A 15,533-nucleotide genomic window follows, 5' to 3' on the forward strand; every position below is an offset into this window, starting at 1 on the left:
CTATGAGTGTTAACCCACGTTTTTTTTGTAAAAAAATGCAAATATTTTATTTTTGTGAAATATTTTCCGTGAGCATTAAGGAAATTTTATAAGGTAGTTGGTAGCGGATTTACAATTTATTGAGCAACAAATGGATATTTAGTAGACTATTTAAGGCGAAAACAAAAAAAAAATAAGTAAAAAAATATAGTAGTGAAGCCTAAAACATTGTTAAAATTAGGTTACTCCCTCCAAAATATTAAGGGAAAGTATTACTTTATTTTTCAAACTTCATACTGGGGCGAAGGTGAAAATAAATAGTTTGAACGACGATTTATGTACGAATTTGTAAAAATCGATTAAAAACTATGAGTGTTAACCCACGTTTTTTTGTCAAAAATGCAAATTTTTTATTTTCGCAAAATATTTTCTGTGAGCATTAAGCAAAATTTATAAGGCATTTGGAAGCGGTTTTACGACTTATTGAGCAATAACTGTATATTTAGTAGACTATTTAAATCGAAAGCAAAACAAAAATGAGTGAAAAATATAGTAGTAAGGCCCAAAACATTGTTAAAATGGGGTTCCACCATCAAGAATATAACAAAAAGTATTACTATAATTTTCAAATTTCACGGTAAGGCGAAGGTGAAAATAAATAGTTTTAAGGATAATTTATGTACGATTTTGTAGAAACTAACTAAAGACCATGAGTATTAGCCCACGTGAAATATTTTCCGTGAACATTAAGGAAAATTTTATAAGGCATTTGGAAGCGGATTTACGATTTATTGAGCAACAAATGTATATTTAATAGACTATTTACGTCGAAAACTAAAAAAATAAGTGAAAAATATAGTAGTGAGCCCAAAATATTGTTAAAATGGGGTTCCGCCCTCAACAATATTAACGGAAAATATTACTTTAATTTTCAAACTTCACAGTGAGGCGAAGGTGAAAATAAAGAGTTTGAATGATGATTTATGTACGAATTTGTAAAAACTGACAAAAAAGCGTGAGTGTTAACCCACTTTTTTGTCAAAAATGCAAATTTTTTATTTTCACGAAATATTTTCCATGAGCATTAAGAAAAATTATCATAAGGCATTTAGAAGCGGATTTACGATTTATTGTGCATATTTAGTAGACTATTTAAGTCGGAAACTAAAAAAATGAGTGAAAAGTGTTGTAGGGAGGCCCAAAACATTGTTAAAATGGGGTTCCACCCTCAAGAATATAACAAAAAAGTATTACTATAATTTTGCAAACTTCACGGTGAGGCGAAGGTGAATAGTTTGAACGACGATTTATGTATGAATTTGTAAAAACCAACAAAAAACCGTGAGTGTTAACCTTTTTTTTTTATGCAAATATTATATTTTCATTAAACATTTTCCATGAGCATTAAGGAAAATTTATAAGGTAGCTGGAAGCGGACTTAAGATTTTTTTAGCAACAAATGTATATTTAGTAGACTATTTAAGTTGAAAACCCAAAATATTGTTAAAATTGGGTTGCACCCACAAGAATATAACAGAAGTATTACTATAATTTTCAAACATCACAGTGAGGCGAAGTTGAAAAGAAATAGTTTGAACGATGATTTATGTACGAATTTGTAAAAACTGACTAAAAACTGTGAGTTAACACCCACTTTTTTTGGTCAAAAATGAAATTTTTTATTTTTATGAAATATTTTCCACGAGTTTTAAGGAAAATTATATAAGGTGTTTGGAAGCGAGTTTATGATTTATTGAGGAACAAATGTATACTTAGTGGAATATTTAAGCCACAAACTGAAAGAAGTAAGTGAAAAATACTATAGTGAGGACCAAAACATTGTCAAATGGGGTTCCACCCTCAAGAATCTCAATGGAAAGTCTCACCTTTATTTTCAAAACCTCACATTCAGGCGAAGGTGAAAATAAATTGATTGAACGGTGATTTATGTACGAATTTGCAAAACTGACTAAAAGTCGTGAGTTAACACCCTCGTTTTTTTGGTCAAAAATGAAAATTTTTATTTTTGCGAAATATTTTCCGCGAGCATTAAGGAAAACTTTATAAGGTGTTTGGAAGCAGTTTTATGATTTATTGAGCAACAAATGTATGCTTAGTATAAAATTTAAGCCGAAAACTAAAAAAATAAATGAAAAATAGAATTGTGAGGACCAAAACATTGTCAAACGGGGGTTCCACCCTCAAGAATCTCAACGGAAAGTCTTACCTTAATTTTCAAAATTTCACGGTGAGGCGAAGGTGAAAACAAATAGATTGAACGAATGGTTTATGTACGAATTTGTAAAACTGATTAAGAATCGTGAGTGTTAACCCAAGTTTTCTGTCAAAAATGCAAATTTTTTGTTTTCGCAAAATGTTTTCTGTGAGCATCAAGAAAAACTTTATAAGGCATTTAGAAGCGGTTTTATGATTTATTGAGCAATGAATGTATATTTAGTGGAATATTTAAGCTAAAAACTAAAAAAATAAGTGAAAAATATACTAGTGAGACCCAAAACTTTGTTAACATGGGTTCTACCCTCAATAATATCAACAGAAACTCTTACCTTATTTTTCAAAATTTCACGGTGAGGCGAAGGTGAAAAGAAATAGATTGAACGATGATTTATGTAAGAATTTGCAAAACCAACTAAAAACCGTTAGTGTTAACCCACGTTTTTTGTGAAAAAATGCAAAATTTTAATTTTCGAGAAATGTTTTCCATGAACATTAAGGAAAATTTTATATGGCATTTGGAAACAGTTTTATGATTTATTGAGCAATGAATTTATTTTTAGTATAATATTTAAGCCGAGAACTAAAAAATAAGTGAAAAATATATTAGTGAGGGCCAAAACATTGTTAAAATGGGTTCCACCCTCAAGAATCTCGACGGAAAGTCTTATAGAAATTTTCAAAACTTCATGGTGTGGCGAAGCTGAAAATAAATTGATTGAACGACAATTTTTCTAATAGAATGTTTAAGCCAAACACAAAATAAATGTACTAAAATTGTAGTGGGACCCAAAACATTGCCAATACGAGATTCTATGTACAAAATATAAACAAAAAGTCTAACATGAATTTCCAAACCTCATGGTGCGGTGAAGGTGAAAGAAAATAGATTTTTGTACAAATTTGCAGAATTGGAAACCGTGATGGTTAGCCCACTTTTCTTTTTGAGAAAATTGATATTTTTTTATTTTTGCCAAATGTTTTCCGTCATGATTAAGGTATCTTTATAAGTCAATTGAAAGCGGTCTTTGCATTTATTGAGCCACAAATATATTATAATAGAATATTTAGATTAAAAACTTAAAAATAAATTGGCAAAAATTGTAGTGTGGCCCAAAACATTGCCAAAACAGGACTCCGTATACATGAATATTAACAAAAGGTCTTACATGAAGTTTCAAATCCTCGCAGTGCGGTGAAGATGAAAGGAAATAGATTTTACAATGATTTTTGTGAAATATTTTGCGCCATGATTAATAGTAACTTTGTAAGGTAATTGACAGTGGTTTATTATTTATTGAGTCACAAATGTATTTTAAAAAGAATATTAAGTTGAAACCTTAAAAATAAATAGACAAAAATTATAGCGGGGACCAAAACATTGCCGAAACTCTATCTATAAAAATATAACCAAAAAGTCTTGCAAGAACTTTCAAAATCTCACAGCGCAATGAAAGTGAAAACAAATAGAATTTACGATGATTTTTTTTTTTGTACAAATCGGCAAAATCCTCTAGACACAATGATGGTTAGCCTAAATTTTTTATTGAGAAAAATGCGAATTCATTTTCTCTGCGAAATATTTTTTGCCATAATAATAACTTTATTAGGCAATAATTAAAAATACTTGGAGATCGCTAATGTGATTAGAATGTTTTCAATATTAGTGTAATCTCAAATAGCCTTGTCTCATTCAACAAAGCTATTTTGCGTCATGAAACCCTCCTAGGTATTTCTGTCCAGCCATGACAGCCATTTGCCTAGTTCCCTGGAGCTATGTTTTGCTGATAAAGCCGTCTTAAAAGTACTTTTGCCTAGACATTTGCTTAGTCTCTTAAGATATGTTTTGCTGATGTGGCGGAGCAAATCCAGATTTGCCAGGTGGATTGCCTAGTTCCATGCTCTCTGCTTGCAATATAATAGCATGATTATAATACAACATGACAAATAAAATAGTGATGAGATAAGATCAACACTTGGAAGATGAAGAGGAAGATGGAACCATAATAACTTCATCGTCATCATGTTTTTCAGCTGAGTCCGAGTCCGAGTCTTCCACTCTGAACTGAGCTCGCTTGCTTGCTCTCTGTTTTCAGTTATTAAATGGGGCTGTGCAGATTTGGAAGATTGGTTGAAGGGGTCGGAGTTAGCAGGAGGAGGCCATTTGCAACCTCCTCCTCCTCCTCCTCCTCCTCTGCCGCCGGCGGTGATGAAATGATTGTTCGCGGCACTGGCAGCAAGTCGTTGAACCTCTACTCTGCCATCAACCAAGCGCTCCACATCGCCTTGGAAACTGATCCACGGTCTGCACTTTCTTTCTTCAATTTATTTTTTGTTTTTCACTTTCATTTCTGCTTGCTTGATTCATAATTTTTTCATTCAACTATTCTCGTTAATTCAATCGTATATGATGTGATCTTATCTCTCAGGTCAGATGGCAATTTCGACTTTAAACAAATTTAACAATTTCGATTGACTTTGCTGAAAAATATCAAATCCGATAAAAGTTACCAGTTGAATTTTACTCATGTTCATGCCGGTGGAGTGTTACTTTGGATTGATCAGTTACCTCATTTTGCTTATGCGCCGCCTAAACCTAGCCTAAGCCTATGGATTAACCACTTAACTCATTATTTTCATCTCACTCTCAGTTCTTATGTATTTGGAGAAGATGTGAGCTTTGGTGGGGTCTTCCGTTGCACAACAGGCTTAGCTGATCGCTTCGGTAAACAAAGGGTTTTTAACACCCCTCTTTGTGAACAGGTACCCATCCAGCTTTATGTCTTCCTCCCTTCCACTTTGTTAAAAATGTCTTCTGTCAACTTGATAACCTGCCTTCTTGTCTTTACACCCAGGGCATTGTAGGATTCGGCATTGGTCTAGCAGCTATGGTATGTTTGAGGGTTCATCTTACACCTGACCTCACCTTTACAATCATGTGTACCTCCATTCAAATTTCACTTTCAGTTTTTGATCTTATCCTATAGCCACAACCCTCACTACCTTTGGCTTCATCTGACATGATAGGGTAATCGAGCTGTAGCAGAAATCCAATTCGCAGATTATATTTTTCCAGCTTTCGATCAGGCATGCATCCCGATTCTCTTCAGTGCTGAGTTCTGTCATAGACTCATAACCTCACAAATGAAAGATGATAATTAATTGGGTGAATCTCACTATGTAGATTGTCAATGAAGCTGCAAAGTTCCGATATAGAAGTGGAAATCAATTTAATTGTGGAGGTAAAACTTCACTTTTTTTGTCATGTGGGAACCATATTATTTTCTTCCCACAAGTTGTTTGTGGATTATAAGGTTTTTTGTTTCTCACTAGGTTTAACAATTAGAGCCCCCTATGGAGCTGTTGGCCACGGTGGACATTATCACTCACAGTCTCCTGAAGCTTTTTTCTGTCATGTCCCTGGTCTCAAAGTAGGTCTTCTTCCATTCAATCATATTTTGTGATCTTTACCCCCACAAAGCCTCACTACATTTTCCCCGTCTCTCGTCATCTTTCTTTGAGCGAGAGTTATAAGGTCATTGCACTGTTATTTGATATCTAAAGAGTACTAAATTCATATAGGTGGTCATCCCTCGAAGCCCACTGCAAGCAAAAGGCTTATTGCTGTCGTGCATACGCGATCCAAATCCTGTTGTGTTCTTCGAACCAAAGGTAGTTTAAGTTTGGTTATAAAATAAATTAATTTGTCCAAATTAAAAAAAAAAATTTTGACAAAAAAATTTGACCCGAAATTTTACAAAAAGAACCGGGGTTTCAGTGGTTATACAGATTATCAGTAGAAGAGGTTCCTGAGCATGATTACATGTTGCCTTTATCGGAGGCAGAGGTACACTAAACCCCCTAGTTCCATTCTAGTCCAATTTTCTAATGTTTGAAAAAAAAATGAGACTTGCGGTCATGGTTTTGATATAATCAAAAGGAACTTGTTACTTGAAAATTGGAACTGCGATACTCAGGTAATTCGAGAGGGCACCGATATAACACTTGTTGGTTGGGGAGCTCAATTATCTGTAATGGAACAGGCCTGTAAAGAAGCTGAGAGTGTAAGTTTTTTCGACTGCTAGAAAATATTATTCCCTTTCTGCTGCGTATAATCAGTGTGTTTGATTTGGTGTCATGTATTATGTGGCGAAGGTTCATGTAATTGTAAAGGTTACAATTATCGAATTTTCAGGATGGAATTTCTTGTGAACTGATAGACCTGCGAACCCTTTTACCTTGGGACAAGTACACAGTGGAGGCCTCCGTCAGAAAGACGGGAAGGCTTCTTGTAAGTATTTTATCTGTTTACGTAGGCCACTTGATGAAAATGGGTTGGTGCACTCTTGGTGACAAACCGAAGCTCGTTTTGTAGATAAGTCATGAAGCGCCAGTTACTGGAGGATTTGGTGCTGAAATATCCGCTTCAATTGTTGAACGCTGCTTCCTAAGGGTAACTCTCACGCCTTTGTTTTTTTCTATTTTGATGTTTCGGTGATTAACTTTTGTTAGGTTTTGGAGACAGCTGATAACTTGATCTGTGAGCTCTTGTATAGTTAGAAGCGCCTGTTGCAAGAGTATGCGGTTTGGATACCCCCTTCCCTCTCGTCTTCGAGCCCTTCTACATGCCCACCAAAAACAAGGTTAGTTATCTGACATGTTTTCACCGTGGCATTTTCTTTTGATACTGGCGCTGTGCTTATGTAAATTTTTCTCTCTTTTTCTTCATCGGATGCAGATATTGGATGCAATCAAATCAACTGTAAATTTCTAGTGTAAAAGCAAAAGCAAGTCTGCTTCCTTCTTTCTCCACCTAACTTTGTTTTCCTAGTCTAGGTGTAATCAGTCCATTTATCATCTGATCTTGCACACGACGGAGTGAGGAAATAAACGTTTCGGTCCTTCCTCGATCTATTCCAGTATGTAAAAGAACCCAGCAATCTATGGTTCCGAATTGGATAGTGAACCACGAACCTCCTAAGTTCATCAATAGCTTGCAATCCCTACCAGAGTGAGAGTGAGAGATTTGTGTTAAAAACTATTTATTCGCTTTGCATTTTGTTCAAGGTCACATCACATTACTAGACTAAACAAAAGACAAAACAAGAGTCTAAATTTCTCTTCATCGTTTACTCCCACAATGCACCACAATGCAGTCTTCTTATCTACAATTCAACCCAGGCAATTCGCCCAAATGCCGCACTATTCCGCCCCACGAACATGACTCTTGTGCTTACACAGAAACAATCTGCCGTCAATTTGGAGATGAAACGACATTAGTTATGAAGCATAATTCGTATTTGATTGGAATTTTAACACAATTAAATAATTAAAGTTCATACCAATGCTGATTTTTCCTGAATCCTGTAAGAACTGGGTAAATGTTCTCAAAGGCTTCATACGTCTCGGTTCTTGCCTGAATCATTGAAATGACAATGCTCTCCAGATAATGTACACAGATAATAAAACATAAAACTGAAAAATCAAACATCAAAAGAAGCATTGTGAAATAATCACCTTCGCTCCAGTTAGGACAATTTTTCCAGACACAAAGATGAGAAGCACAATCTTCGGTTGTTTCATTCGATATATCAAGCCTAGAAAAATTTCTGGTTCATACTGGCCACCACAGTAAAAATATTTCAGTTGATTTACAAACAACTTTTCCAGAAGAAACTTCATACTGGACTAGACTAATCTAGCAGCTTCCTCATGCTCAAACAACAATAGATAGAAGAATGACGAATAGTTCAAATAGTAAAAACCATGTTTGTCAAACTTAAGATGCATGTCATTAGTTACAAAATGCAAGAGGTGCATAGACACAAGTAAACTATGAACATTATGATTCAGTAATTTGGTTCTTATCCGGTTTCCAGCACAAACCCCTCCCTGAAACTTTGGACCCTCAGCCATCAAGGAAGAAATATATATATATATATATATATATAGAGAGAGAGAGAGAGAGAGAGAGAGAGAGAGAGAGAGAGAGAGAGTAATTGGAACTTGGCTGGAAAACCGAGTTTCTGGATGACTCGAGCATACTGAAGAGCAAAGAGGGTCATGTAAGATTGTGTAAATACAATGTCTTCGTGATATCGATACTAACATAATCATGACATCATCATATTACTCCATACTTAAAATCTATTAAAGGGCTATCCGCATGTGTTAGAGCTGCATAGTTTAAACGAAAACTCCAGAATGGCTTTCTTTGGGATAAAACTTCAAACAGAAGCCAGAAAATGGACAATGAGACATCCAAAACTGCCCCCATATATAAATGTACAGGATAACTGTGGAAAGGAATAAGAATACCTTTCGTGCTGCCAATCTCGATTGTTCTTCACTCTTAGCTCCGATACAAACCTATACCACAACAATAACGAGCCAGCATTAACATGATTATGAAGGACTAATTAGCATGCTTTGAAAAAGGAAGAGAGATGTGTAAAATCGCAAAAAGGGATAAAATTTATCAACTACCAATGCTGCCACAGCTAAGGATATAAGAAACAGACGAGAGGTTTTAAGTATATTGGAAATCATTACACAATTTTTACCTATTACAAGAGGCTAGAGAGGGAGAGGGAGAGGAGACCATAAAACAAACCCTCGTCTATTAATCATTTGAATGATTACAAATCAAAGCATAAGATGCAGAAATTTGTGGAAGTCAATGAAAAACAGAAAAGGTAGGGAAGAATTGGTTGGAAATTGATACTTACCATTTCACCAGATGCTTTAATGTACTCATTAAACAAGGGCTTGGATCCACAGTATAAAAAACATTATGGCTCTTAAACAAAAGAAAGGTAGAAAAATAGAGGAGAAAGGGAGCGGGAGAAGCTATGCTCAAAACATCACATGCCTTTGGGTTGTATTCAGAATTTCGAGCTTTCAATGCAATGGCTTTAAGATCCAATTTGCAATCCAGATTGACTGTGGAGACAATATTCCTGAGAGCACAGACAACACCTAGTTAAGTGCATGAAGTAAATCAAGAAAAGCTCTCAAAGTTTCAGGAAATATATAACTATAGGTATTTTTTGCCATGTCTAGTCCAGATTAATAAATATTTGCATCAGGAATTCAGCATCAACAAATCTATCATTAACAATTGCCATACAGCAAGCCCAATCATGTAACTTGAATTCAATGGTTCCACGGATGAACATCCACATAAAACATGCTAACATGAAACAAAATTACAAAAGTGTGGAGACAGAGAAAGAATTAAATATAAAACCAATGAACTGTTGGTATTTGACAGTTTACTAACTCAATACCAAAATATGTGGGTGATAAGTTTACAAACTCTATCACACCTCTTTCACTTTGCACTCTCAAATAAAATTGGACAAAGAAAGAAATAGAGAAAGGAGGGAAGCAACAAGCTTTGGCAAAACACTTGGACTTTGATATATGAAAAGGTTTACAAATTGTTGGAATAAGAAAGCTTACAAGCTTCTTCACAATTGGAAGTGGGATTTTGATGGGATGATTTACAATGCTTGAGAGCTTGGGTATTTATAGCAAACCAAATGATTAAACTAAGATTATTTATTACCACACAAAACACATTAATTGCACCTAATAATTTTTATTCAACCATACCTAACATTGCCTAACTTTCAATGCCTAACTTTGACATTGATTTTCAACAATGGCTAGCACCAACTTGTTTTGAGTTGAATTTCCAACACACCTCCTCAAATCAAAACGCCTTCATTCCTAGCATTTCACGCAGTAGCCGGAATGTTTCAATTGGCAATGGCTTTGTGAAGATGTCTGCCACTTGTTCCTTGGTGTGACAGTAGACAAGTTCAATTGTCTTTTGCTTCACATGGTCCCTTAAAAAATGGAACCTGGTATCAATGTGCTTGCTCCTTCCATGTTGAACAGGATTCTTTGCAAGTTTGATTGCAGACACGTTATCTACGTGAATCACAGTCGATTCCACTTGTGGATGACACACTGACTTCAACAGATTTCTTAACCAAATTGCCTCACACACGGTTGAGGCTACAGCAACATACTCGGCTTCACATGATGACAAAGCAACAATTGATTGCTTCTTTGAAGTCCATGAGAAAGCTGTTGATCCTAGAAAAAACACATAGCCAGTTGTGCTTTTCCTTTCATCTTGGTCACCTCCCCAATCACTATCTGAATAACCAAATAATTTTGCATCTTCACCAAAATTATAAAATAGACCATAGTTTAGAGTACCTCTTATGTACCTCAAAATTCTCTTGGCGGCCAGCCAATGAGACTCCCTTGGTGTTTCCATGTATCGACTCACGAGTCCAACACCATAAACTATATCAGGTCTTGTGATTGTAAGGTACCTTAGGCTTCCAACGAGGCTTTTGTACACTGTTGAGTTTACAAACTCACCCTCTCCTCCTTTGGACAGCTTCAATCCAGTTGCGACTGGGGTATTGACAGTGTTGCACTTGTCCATATTGAACTTCTTCAATATGTCTCTCATGTACCTTTGTTGAGAGATGTAGATACCATCACTTTCTTGCTTCACTTCTATGCCAAGAAAGTATGACATTAATCCATTGTCAGTCATCTCGAATTCACTGAACATGGATTGCTTGAACTCATGGAACATTGCCTCATTGTTTCCTGTAAACAATAAATCATCTACATAGAGACAAATAATTAAGAACTCCCCTTTTTCACCATTCTTCATGTAAACTGAATGCTCGTATGGACATTTCTGAAATCCATTTTGGTGAAGGTAGTTGTCGATCCTTGAGTTCCAAGCTCGTGGTGCTTGCTTGAGGCCGTACAAAGCCTTCTTCAAACGATACACCTTATCTTCTTCTCCTTGTACTTGGAAGCCTTCCGGTTGTTCCACGTACACTTCTTCCTCAAGTACTCCATTAAGGAAGGCTGACTTGACATCTAGTTGATAAATTTTCCATTTATGATGTGCGGCAAGAGAGATTAGCAATCTTACCGTGTCAAGTCTCGCAACTGGAGCATAGACTTCATCATAGTCCACTCCATACTTCTGTTTGTAGCCCTTTGCTACAAGCCTTGATTTGTATCGATCCACACTCCCATCTGCAGTGCGTTTGATCTTGTAAACCCACTTGACACCAATAGCCTTCTGATTTGGTGGGAGTTTTGTCAGCTCCCAAGTGTCATTCTTCTCGATGGCATGGATCTCTTCTTCCATGGCTTTCTTCCAACAATCTTCTTCCACAGCTTCATTGAATGAGAAAGGCTCGTGGTCTGCATACAAGCAGAAAAGGTTGGTTTCTTCTTCTTCTTCTTGTCCATAAATCTCTGTGAGACTCCTTAACCTCACTGGAGTTGAGGAGCTGCTTTCCTCACTAGATGTAGGACCACTCCTTGCAATTCTGTGCACTGGAGTTGTTGTGATTGTTTGAGCAGGCTGTTGCTCAATCGGTGGTACAACTTCTGGTTCTTCAAAATCAGTGGAGACGATCTTCTCTTTACTGACTTCTTTGTTGTTCCACGTCCATGTCTCTTCCTCACTGAAGATGACATCTCTACTAACCACTAGTTTGCCAGTTAGTGGGTTGTAGAGCTTGTATGCCTTGGACTCTTCACTATAGCCCACAAACACACACTTCTCACCTCTATCATCAAGTTTCCTCCTCTTGGCTTCTGGAACTTGAGCATATGCAACACACCCAAAAATTCTTAGGTGTGTAACATTCGGCTTGTATCCACTCCAAGCCTCTTGTGGTGTCATCCTCTTGACACTCTTTGTTGGACATCGATTCAACAAATAAATCGAACAAGCTACAGCTTCTGCCCATAACTCTTTTGGCAAATTCTTCTCCTTAAGCATGGACCTTGTCATGTCAAGGATGGTTCGATTCTTTCTTTCGGCTATCCCATTTTGCTGTGGGGTATAGGCAGCAGTAAGTTGATGCCTAATTCCTTGCTCCTTGCAGTATGCTTGGAAAGCATTGGAGGTGTACTCTCCACCTCTATCTGATCTCACAGCCACAAGCTTGTGGTTACTTTCTGCCTCTATGAGTGCCTTGAACTCCTTGAAAATTTTTAGGGCAGCTGACTTCTCCTTGAGAAAATAGACCCAAGTCTTTCTACTGAAATCATCAATGAAGGTAATAAAATACCTATTACCTCCATAAGACATGGGATCCAATGGACCACATATATCTGTGTGCACCAACTGCAGTGGTGCCTTTGCTCTCCATGTATCACCAACAGGGAACGATAGTCGTGCTTGCTTGCCAAGCACACAACCTTCACATACTTGGCGTGTGGCTTCAATCTGGGGTAGACCACGAACCATTCCTCCACTTGACAGCAACTTTAGGCCATTGAAATTAAGATGGCCAAATCGAAGATGCCATTTCCATGACTCATCTTCCATTACACCGATGTTGCAGCTTCCAATCTTTGTGTTCAAATTCAACGGAAACATCCGGTTCTTTGACATTCGAACACGTGCAATAAGCTTTCTCCTTGCATTCCTGAGAGTGAGAAGCATGTTCTCCATATGTATAATGTACCCTTTCTGGAGCAGTTGACCAATGCTCAGAATGTTGCTCTTCATACCTGGTATGTAGTAGGTATCGGAGATGTATTCTTCTCTTCCATCCTTCTGGATGATCTTGATTTTCCCTTTGCCTTCAACTGGCAACTTTGAGGAGTCACCAAGACTTACAGATCCATAGGCCCCTTCTTTGAGTTCGGCAAAAAACTCCTTCTTTCCACACATGTGATTGCTTGCACCAGAGTCCAAATACCAAACATCTTGTTGGCTACTGGAATCATGGTGTACTAGTAAGACTGTAAGTTCTTCATCAGTATTTCCACTTGATTCTGCCATGTTGACATGCTCACCATTTTTATGTGAACATTCATTGGCATAATGTCCATATTGCTTACAGTTGTGACACTGGACATGCGCCTTTCCTCGAGTAGATCTCCACTCCTGAGACTGACCTTGATTTTGTGCATAGCCTCGACCTCTTCCTCGGGCTCGTCCTCGGCTACGGTTGGATGAGCTCCCACGACGTGAGTTCCACTGCCCACGACCTTTATTTGGTTTGTCAATATTCAACTTTGACTCCAAAGCTTGCTCTAGCGTTGTGGGGCTTGCATTCTTCTGAATGCGTTGCTCGTGAACTAGGAGGGATCCTAGTAGCTCTTCTGCGCTCATCACCTCCAAATCCTTGGATTCCTCAATGGCAGTCACCACATGCTCAAACTTAGATGTGAGTGACCGGAGTATCTTCTCCACAACTCGTACTTCATCGAGTCTCTCGCCATTTCTCCTCATCTGATTTACTATCACAATGAGCCTTGAGTGATAGTCGGAGATGCTCTCCCCTTCATTCATATGAGCAGTTTCAAAATCTGCTCGAAGTGATTGTAACCTTACTTTCTTGACTCGATCTACTCCTTTGTAGATTGTACTGAGTGTATCCCATACTTGCTTGCTCGTTGTTGCTTCTGCAACCTTCTCGAACGTTGAATCTTCCAAACCCTGGTATAGAAGATACAGCGCCTTTTGGTCCTTCTTTCGTAAGTCCTTGAGAGTGTTCCTTTGATCCGCAGTATATACGGCTTCTTGCTCGGCAGTGGGTACAACATACCCACTACTGACAACTTCCCATAGCTCCTGTGATCCAAACAATGCTTTGAATTGGATGCACCATCTTTCATAATTTTCTTTCTTCAATGTGGGAACTTGGAGTTGCACTAAGTTGGACGCCATAACTGCTGCACCTGCCAGAATGGTATTCTGGCTCTGATACCAATTGTTGGTATTTGACAGTTTACTAACTCAATACCAAAATATGTGGGTGATAAGTTTACAAACTCTATCACACCTCTTTCACTTTGCACTCTCAAATAAAATTGGACAAAGAAAGAAATAGAGAAAGGAGGGAAGCAACAAGCTTTGGCAAAACACTTGGACTTTGATATATGAAAAGGTTTACAAATTGTTGGAATAAGAAAGCTTACAAGCTTCTTCACAATTGGAAGTGGGATTTTGATGGGATGATTTACAATGCTTGAGAGCTTGGGTATTTATAGCAAACCAAATGATTAAACTAAGATTATTTATTACCACACAAAACACATTAATTGCACCTAATAATTTTTATTCAACCATACCTAACATTGCCTAACTTTCAATGCCTAACTTTGACATTGATTTTCAACAATGGCTAGCACCAACTTGTTTTGAGTTGAATTTCCAACATGAACAACAGCTGAAACAATTTTATCGCCATCGGTCATTTAATCAGGCACAGCCAACATAATACAACATATCACTGGATGAGGATGCAGCACAAACTGGTGGATTGACTATATTACAAGTTACAATAACTGATTGCAAGTGAAAGCAATTTGGTTGTGTGAATTGAATTATGAGAGTATGATGAGGTAGAAAGAAAGAACTCACTGGAGAGTAGGGACAATTCCAGAAGGGTGCTTGCTCAGGTCTACTACTGAATGGCTTCCCTCTTCTGACACTCCCTTTGTTTTATTGACTTGGTATTGATTGAAACCTTGCGCCTCCATTCTATATATTATGCAGCATCGATCACACAATTATACAGATTAATAAAAGGGAATGTTAACGAAAAACTTCCGGTATTGTTCACTTAAACAAAAAATCATATTTTTATATTAAAAAGTCAATCATAGTACTATTCACTTTCTCTTTTATTTTGTCCTTATTGTTAAAACTCAAAGTTTTCAAGTTATTTTCATTAGTTTCTTTAATAAAAACCAAGCAAGATAGTTTGATACATCCATCCATCCATTCATCACACATACATACTCTGATAATACTCATATGGATCCCATATGAGATTTCAATTAAAACAAACCAACCACAGGGTAAAAAATAAAAAATAATTTTCTCATCCCAATAATACCCAAAAACCAATCTTCTTATTAACAAAAAAGGTTTAATCTTTCTCCTTTTCCGTTTCAAGATAAAGGGAGATCAAACAAAAATACCCACGCACAAAAAAAAATATTTATATAAAAAAAAACAAGTAAAAGAGAGGTCCTTGTGTTCTTTGAGAAAATCAGATGAGTTGTTTTTGGGATTTCGGGTATGATTCTTAATTATCTTTTATTTTATTTTTGGGCCAAAGATTCTTCATAATTATCGTTTAGCAACATGAAAGGGGCGGATCATCTTCAAATCATTTAAGTGATGTGAAGAAGAAATCACATCAGCGAGGATGGTTTTGTTTTAAGTGTAAAGTTGGAAAAAGAAATCGGACCTTCTGGGTGCAGAGATCCGACCGCGAGATCGATCGATCAAGAAATAG

At 36.9% G+C, this 15,533-nt stretch overlaps 2 protein-coding genes across 5 annotated transcripts; one reads left to right on the top strand and one right to left on the bottom strand.

The window, feature by feature from the left end:
- The first annotated feature begins 3,981 nt into the window (after nucleotides 1-3,981).
- LOC137715741 (2-oxoisovalerate dehydrogenase subunit beta 1, mitochondrial) lies at nucleotides 3,982-7,339 on the top strand. Of its 4 annotated transcripts, none has more exons than XM_068455084.2 (13): nucleotides 3,982-4,517; nucleotides 4,866-4,977; nucleotides 5,070-5,105; nucleotides 5,242-5,301; nucleotides 5,399-5,456; nucleotides 5,548-5,645; nucleotides 5,797-5,886; nucleotides 5,993-6,061; nucleotides 6,192-6,278; nucleotides 6,410-6,505; nucleotides 6,590-6,667; nucleotides 6,771-6,857; nucleotides 6,953-7,339. In XM_068455084.2, the coding sequence occupies exons 1-13, from the start codon at nucleotides 4,318-4,320 to the stop codon at nucleotides 6,986-6,988; spliced, it is 1,107 nt and encodes a 368-aa protein (XP_068311185.1). In that variant the 5' UTR covers nucleotides 3,982-4,317; the 3' UTR covers nucleotides 6,989-7,339. The 4 variants fall into 4 exon arrangements, 2 of the variants coding, with proteins under 2 accessions (XP_068311185.1, XP_088548012.1); XR_015961162.1 differs by having other exon boundaries at nucleotides 4,145-4,517; nucleotides 6,727-6,857; XR_011065580.2 differs by having other exon boundaries at nucleotides 4,145-4,517; nucleotides 6,740-6,857.
- Nucleotides 7,240-14,769, bottom strand: LOC137715543 (TATA-box-binding protein-like). The gene is made up of 6 exons (XM_088690426.1): nucleotides 14,651-14,769; nucleotides 9,086-9,173; nucleotides 8,533-8,583; nucleotides 7,732-7,833; nucleotides 7,557-7,630; nucleotides 7,240-7,462 (listed from the first exon to the last, which is right to left on the bottom strand). Coding segments are annotated over exons 1-6 (435 nt in total). The 3' UTR covers nucleotides 7,240-7,461.
- Nucleotides 14,770-15,533: the final 764 nt, after the last annotated feature.

The sequence above is a fragment of the Pyrus communis genome, chromosome 3, assembly GCF_041283825.1.
Source record: "Pyrus communis isolate YQ-2024b chromosome 3, ASM4128382v1, whole genome shotgun sequence".
NCBI lineage: Eukaryota > Viridiplantae > Streptophyta > Magnoliopsida > Rosales > Rosaceae > Pyrus > Pyrus communis.

Bases quoted from the DNA above. Each gene is read 5' to 3' on its own strand.
- LOC137715543 (XM_088690426.1), bottom strand. From the start codon at position 14,769: ATGGAGGCGCAAGGTTTCAATCAATACCAAGTCAATAAAACAAAGGGA. The intron at 8,584-9,085 runs GCATGTGATGTT...GTTGTGGTATAG, and splicing joins ATTCTGAATACAACCCAAAG to GTTTGTATCGGAGCTAAGAG. The intron at 7,631-7,731 runs GTGATTATTTCA...TCAATGATTCAG, and splicing joins TTGTCCTAACTGGAGCGAAG to GCAAGAACCGAGACGTATGA.
- LOC137715741 (XM_068455084.2), top strand. From the start codon at position 4,318: ATGGGGCTGTGCAGATTTGGAAGATTGGTTGAAGGGGTCGGAGTTAGC. The intron at 5,457-5,547 runs GTAAAACTTCAC...GTTTCTCACTAG, and splicing joins AAATCAATTTAATTGTGGAG to GTTTAACAATTAGAGCCCCC. The intron at 6,858-6,952 runs GTTAGTTATCTG...CATCGGATGCAG, and splicing joins ACATGCCCACCAAAAACAAG to ATATTGGATGCAATCAAATC.